General features: G+C 45.6%; 1 protein-coding gene across 1 annotated transcript in view; it reads left to right on the top strand.

Annotated features, from left to right (window-relative positions):
- Positions 1-254: 254 nt before the first annotated feature.
- The window catches only part of LOC121873472 (basic salivary proline-rich protein 1-like), a gene marked incomplete at its 5' end in the record, with an annotated part of 67,575 nt that continues 60,572 nt past the window's right edge, over positions 255-7,257 (top strand). Inside the window, 2 exons of the mRNA XM_042377057.1 lie at positions 255-452; positions 847-1,061. Coding sequence (XP_042232991.1) covers positions 255-452; positions 847-1,061 — 413 coding nt within the window. The remainder of the gene's footprint in view (positions 453-846; positions 1,062-7,257) is intronic.

Below are 7,257 nucleotides of genomic sequence, written 5' to 3'. Positions count from 1 at the left end.
CACAGCCACACCCATTGGTCTGGCTTCCAATCCAACACCATTGGCCTCGCTTCCAGCTTAACACCCATTGGCCCTCACAGCCACACCATTGGCCCTTGCTCAACCACCACGCCCTTGTTTCAGCTAACACCCATTGGCCTCGTTACAGCTAACACCATTGGCCTCTTGCTTCAACTAACACCATTGGCCCCTTGTTTCAGCACACCATTGGCCTCGTTACAGCTTTCCCAGCTAACACCATTGCCCCTTGCCAGCTAACACCATTGACCCCACAGCCTCGGTGAAGGGGCGCTACACCAGGAAGACTGACGGCCTCCTGTACCTGAACCCGGAGATCCTGAGGACATATGACCAGGCCAGGAACCACTGCGCCTCTATCCCTGGTCACCGCCTCGCCATCCTCAAGACGTATCCTCAGTGGGAGTCCTTCAAGAGCCTCTACAATCCTGAAGGTAAGGTAGAAGTAGTGATTTTTGTTATCCTTATGTAGGTTTGTTGTTGTTGCGTCGGATAGCTCTATGAATGCCACTAATTACTGACCTTTTAGCTGCGTCGGATAGCTCTATGAATGCCGCCACTGACTGACTGACTGACTGACTGAGAGATATTTTATTGTAATTATGTTTATAGTGAGTTATATTTAAGGGAATAATTATATTTAAAGAGATATTATATTGTCTTATTCCTCCTCCTCCTCCTCTTCCTCCATTTCTTCTTCATTCTTCACCACCTCTCCCACCTTCGCCACCACCTCCTTCTCCTCCACTCCCTCCTCCTCCAACTCTCCTTCCACCACCACCACCTCCTTCTCCTCCACTCCCTCCTCCTCCGCCACCCCTCCAACAGATGAGCACCTGTGGCTGGTGGACCTGGTGGGGATGTCCTCCAAGACAGCGGTGTGGGGTGACGGTACACCTTTCCTCTCCACACCTTTAGCACAACACCTGGAGCTAATTAACGACGGCAAAGGTGATGACATATTTGTTATGAACGACAATCAGTTATATGTCGGGGCTCGTGATAAACTGAGGCGGTTCTTGTGTCAGGCTAATCCACAAAGGGTGATGTGGTAGTGTGGTGGTAGTGGTGAGGGTGTGGTGTGGTAGTGGTGATGGTGTGGTAGCAGTGGTGATGGTGATGGTGTGGTAGTGGTGATGGTGTGGTAGTGGTGATGGTGTGGTAGTGGTGATGGTGTGGTGGTAGTGGTGATGGTGTGGTGTGGTGATGATGTGGTGGTAGTGGTGATGGTGTGGTGGTGGTAGTATGTGTGGTGGTTGGTATGATGGTGGTAGGGGTTGTGGTAGTGTGGTGTTAGTGTATTTGTGTATTGTCTTAAGTATTAATGTTAGTATTGTTAAGCTATTGTAACTGTAATGTTTCGTAGTGTATTGCATTGTAATTGTAGTGTAATGCATTGTATTGTAATTTGAGTATAATGTGTTGTAATTGTATTGAATTGCATTGTATTGTAGTGTAATGTATTGTAATTTTATTCTATTGTAATTATATATAAGTTACAATTACTTAAGTCATATTGTATTGTCATTCATTTTTGTTAGTTATTAAAAGCTGGGTGTTATTGTAGTTCCTCTAACCTTCAATGATCATTAACTCTTATAGTCATTAACCTTCTGGTATAACCTTTTATTCCCCATCACCTACTGCTAAAATAACTACTATTGATAATAACAATAATAACAACATAATAATAACGATAACATCAACAAAAACATCAATAATAACAATAATAACAAAAAATAACAATGAAAAAACATATATAAATACTAATAACAATAACATCAACAAAAACAAAAATAATAACAATAACCCCCCAAAAAATAATAACAATAACAATGAAAGTAATCACAAAATCTCAATAGTAAACTTCACAACGGAATGTTTATGCAAATTAGCTTCGATGCAACATTGCAAACCCGGGATAGTGGGGCGGTGGAGCCGGTCACAATATGGCTGGTTTAATTGAATGTTTCTGAAAATATGAGTGAAACAATATGTGAGGCGATGTGTTATATTGGAGGGGTGAGGGAGGGGTGAGGGGGGTGTGGAGCAGGGAGGTGGGGGGTGTGGAGCGCAGGGAGGGGTGAGGGAAGGGAGGTGAAAGGGGTGGGTGGAGGGATTGAAAAAAGGAGAGGGAGGGAGGGAGAGGGAGAGGGGTAGGTATGTTGGACTGTGGGTGGAGGGGTGGGAGGGAGGGTGGGAAGGGTGTTGACTGTGGGAGGGAGGTAGAGGGGTGGAGGGTAGTGGGGAGATTGAGGAGGGAAGAAGGGAGGGAAGGTTGGTTTGGTGAAAGGAGAGAGAGAGAGAGAGAGAGAGAGAGAGAGGAGGTGGAATGGATAGATAGAATAGGAAAGGAGGAAGAGAAGAAGGAAGAATTGAAGTAAGAGAACAGAAAGTAGGGATGAAGAGTGGGATAGAAAAAGGAAAAGACAGGAGAGAGGAAGAGGAGGGGGTGATAATTCTAGGAAATGGGGGAGGAGGAAGGAGGGGGTATTTTTCCTACCTTTCTTTCTTTTCTCTTGTCATTTCATTATTCCCCTTTACTATTTTTTACACTTCCTTCTTCTCTCCTTCCCATTATTCTTCTCCGTAGTGGTGGTGGTGGTGGCAGTATTACAACATCAATCTCACCAAATTGAAGTTCGTAAAGTTCCAGACAGGTGAGCTGACGTGTTATTTTGGGCAACATTGTTTCTTTTGATAGTGATGGACGTGACGTAACACACACACACACACACACACACACACACACACACACACACACACACACACTCGAACTATTGTCTCAGGAAATTCCTTAACGATGGTCTTTTTTTTCTTCTCCTTCACATTATAATTAATGAGTTCCTCAGAGCCTTGTTGATACGAAGGGCGTCAGTCATCGTCCCGGGGAGCAGTGAGGGACTCGTTCTAACACTGTTCTCGTTAATGGTGTATTTTCTCCGTCAGTAAGTGAGTAAGTGAGTGAGTGAGTGAGTGAGTGAGTGAGTGTCAGGATGAGAAACTTGTGTTGGTGTTATAAAGTAGATAGACCGTGTGATGTATTTATTTATTATTAACAAAGGAAAGGTCTCTCTCTCTCTCTCTCTCTCTCTCTCTCTCTCTCTCTCTCTCTCTCAGGTAATTGGACGACTAATAACTACTACAACTGTTAAACTTCCTGGAAACATGAGCAACAACTTGTCCTGTCAGAGAATACTTGTGGGTCGCCTCCTTCACCGCCTTCTCTTATAGCAACTTCTCCTTCTTCTTCTCTTTCTCTCCATCTCCTTCCTTCTTCTCGTTCTCGTTCTCCTTCTACACCTCCTCATTCCCTCCTTTTCCTATGCCATCGCCTCCTCCTACGTCACCGCCTCCTCCTCCCTCCTCCTCAACCTCCCCTACACCTCCTCAACCCTCCCTCCTCAACCTCCCCTACACCTCACCTCCTCCTCAACCTCCCCTACACCTCCTCACCTCCCTACACCTCCTCCTCAACCCTCCTCAACCTCCCCCTACACCTCCTCCTCCTCCTCCTCAACCCCCTCCTCAACCCCCCCTACACCTCCTCCTCCTTCTCCTGCGTCGCCACAACCAACAATGACCTTATTAGCTACGGTCTGTATAACTTGTTGAAAGAGAAGTTTGTCACCGTCTGGAGTATTGTTTGTGTTGCCTGGACCATTTGAGCCCCATTCTCTTAGCCTCTTATACTCTGATTCACCTGTACACGCCACACGGAAACATCTTTATCAGTAAAACAAAAGAATGTCGATTTCATAAACGCTGGAAACAAAAGAACGACGATTCATATATAATCTAAAATCATTATCTAAAAAACAAAAGAATGTCGATTTCATAAACGCTGGAAACTTTAACTTGTGAATAAGGAATAAACGATTCATATATACACAGGAAACAATAGTATCTAAAACAAATGACTATCGATTCATAAACGCTGTATATATATATGTATGTATGTATGTATGTATGTATGTATGTATCCTTCACTATACACCATTACCTACAGCGACACAATTCCCTCTACACCACCTTACGGAATTAAATGGTACACAAACTATTACTTTATCTCACTATTTACTGCTAACTGGTGATTGTAACTTGTGGTTATGTGTCACTCTGGTGGTAGTTAGAGCCATTCACTTAACGAGGCTTTTAGAGTAATGGTATTAAAAGACAATAACAGCTGGGATGACTTTTTGTTTGTTTGTTTGTTTGTTTGTTTTTGTGTTACCTTGGCTGTATGTAAAAAAATATCTAATTAGAAACCCCAGTGCCACTCTATCTCCCCAGTGCCACTATCACCCCAGTGCCACTCTCGCCCCAGTGTCACTATCACCCCAGTGCCACTATCACCCCAGTGCCACTATCACCCCAGTGCCACTATCACCCCAGTGCCACTCTCGCCCCAGTGCCACTATCATCCCAGTGCCACTCTCGCCCCAGTGCCACTATCATCCCAGTGCCACTCTATGACCCCCTGTGTAAACAAACCCACAAGACAAACACGGAACACCTGATTAACTTCACCAGGTAACGTTGGAGATGCTTATTTTAGGCAATAGATGGCGTAACAGTACTTTGTTTACCTGTGACGTCACGGAGGTTTGTTGACGTATGAAAGAGAGAAGGTAAAGGCCGCCATATTGGGTCTTAATCTCATACATGGGAATAAACGTGGTATGATTAAGGACGTTTGTATGACTTGTGTGTATAGAATGATTTAGCTTAGTGTTTCTTATAATGAGGTCTTGATACTCACACACACACACACACACACACACTCACACACACACTCACACACACACACTCACCCACACACACACCCACACCCTCACAAGTGAAATAAACTAAGGTGTCCAATCTTCATGTGACCCCGGATCAATATAGAAGGAAAACTCAACTCGAAACTTTCCCCGGATTTTCCAATTTGGTAAAAGGTGAAGTAAGATCCACAACTCTGGTTGATGGACCTCCTACTGGCTAGATATAGTCCCTGTGTCTTGTAAGGGACGACCGACCTGTTCCTGAGGCTGCTGAGTGACCCGGATATATTGAGAGTGAGATAGGATTGGAAAGGTGGGATTGATGATGGTAGTGGGTGGTGGTAGAGATCAGTGGAAATGGAGTGGTGTAGATTATGTAGGGAGAGGGGTGGATGGTAGTGGATGGTGGGGGGATGGTGGGTAGGTGGTGTTGGGTTGTAGGGAGAGGGTGGATGGTAGTGGATGGATGATGGAGGGATGGAGGGGGTGAGGGAGAGAATGGAGATGGAATGGAGATGGGGGAGATGAGGAAGACACACACACACACACACACACACACACACACACACACACACACACACACACACACACATACACACACACAGTCATTTAGAGTTGCAGTTGATGGTACAATAATTCTCTCGTGGGTACAAATTGCTATTCAGTTATATAATCAAACGGAGACAGGTGGAACAATTGTCCAGCCACACGAGTGATCATTACTGAGTAGGCAATTATATAGTGTGGTGAGAGAGAGAGAGAGAGAGAGAGAGAGAGAGAGAGAGAGAGAGAGAGAGAGAAAAGGGAAGAACTGAATGACAAAAGAAGGAAAAGACAAACAATATATAACAGACAGAGGAAGAGAGATACACACACACACACACAGTCATCATGTATGTATGTATGTATTTATGTATTTATGTATATATATATGTATGTGTTAAAATCATAGGTGTGTGTGTGTGTGTGTACCATGAGGACACAACAGGAAGCGTGGTGGCTGGTTTATATACCCTTGAGGAGGTCCACTTTAACAGCTTCCTCGACTCAATTTTGTAGACAATACAGTTTGCCATGAGCACGTGGTGAGATTGCTCGACCCCCTGTTGGTGATGAAGTGGGAAGGGTGGGAGGAGATGGGGTAGGAGGTAGAGAGGGGAGGGTAATTGGTGGGGGTGGTAGGGTAGGAGGGTGGTGGGGGTGGTAGGGTAGGAGGGAGTGGTGGGGTGGTAGGGTGGGAGGGTTGGTGGGGGTGGTAAGATTGGTGGTGGGGTGATTAATAGTGATGGTAGTTGGTGGTGGTGGTAGTGGGGGTAATGGTATAGGAGGGGTGGTGTTTGTAGGGGGGGTGGTCGTAGTTGGTGGTGGTTGGGGTGGTAGTGGTGGTGGATATGGTTGGCACTTGTGGTCTGGTCGTTGACAGGCAGTTCCACACGGACAAATAGCCAACTGCACTGGCTAACCATTACCTAGGAACACGATCCGCAAATCGATTAACATCCAGGTTCCCAATTACTGTTGGGTAGACAGAGGCAAATGGCGCAAAGAAACTTGCCCTACTTGCCCATAGTTTCACCCTGCCCGGGAATCGAACTCCGGTCCGCTCGCTTGCAAGGCGAGCATGCTGACCATTACACCACAGGTCGCCACACACACACACACACACACTTCACCTCTGACGGTCACCTCTCATTCCGATAATTACTGGTGACACAGGTCCATAGATACTTAAACAGGTAGACAGCAGGTAGACGGGTAGATAACCTAACCAGTAACGAGCAGAACTAGGTACTACACCTCTTAACAACCTCGCTGGGTAGGTAGCGCTGGCAGATACGCTCTGATTGGTCAAGATGTTGTGGGAGGCGCTCTGGGTGGCGTATACAATGCTCTCACTGCCCCGGGGAACATCAGTTAGTGTGTTTATCATCTGGTGGACGATGGTGTCACTCTCGACCTGGCCCGGGACTTACCTGTGTGTGTGGGGGGATGTTTACCTGATCACACCTGAGTGGAAGGTAAGGTATAGACGGCTTATGTATTTTGGTTTGATTTAGGGGGATAATTGTCAAATACACACACAGTCACATTCACGTATACACAGAGATACACACACACTCACATTCACGTATACACAGACATACACACACACAGTCACATTCACGTATGCACAGAGATACACACACACTCACATTCACGTGTACACAGACATACACACACACTCACATTCACGTGTACACAGACATACACACACACAGTCACATTCACGTATACACAGAGATACACACACACTCACATTCACGTATGCACAGAGATACACACACACACTCACATTCACGTATACACAGACATACACACACAATCACATTCACGTATGCACAGAGATACACACACACTCACATTCACGTATACACAGAGATACACACGCACTCACATTCACGTATGCACAGAGATACACACGCACTCACATTCA

This window comes from Homarus americanus, unplaced genomic scaffold, assembly GCF_018991925.1.
Source record: "Homarus americanus isolate GMGI-L3 unplaced genomic scaffold, GMGI_Hamer_2.0 scaffold22372, whole genome shotgun sequence".
NCBI classification, from domain to species: domain Eukaryota; kingdom Metazoa; phylum Arthropoda; class Malacostraca; order Decapoda; family Nephropidae; genus Homarus; species Homarus americanus.
The sequence above is the reverse complement of the archived record's forward strand: the minus strand, read 5'-3'. Positions and strand labels throughout refer to the sequence as shown.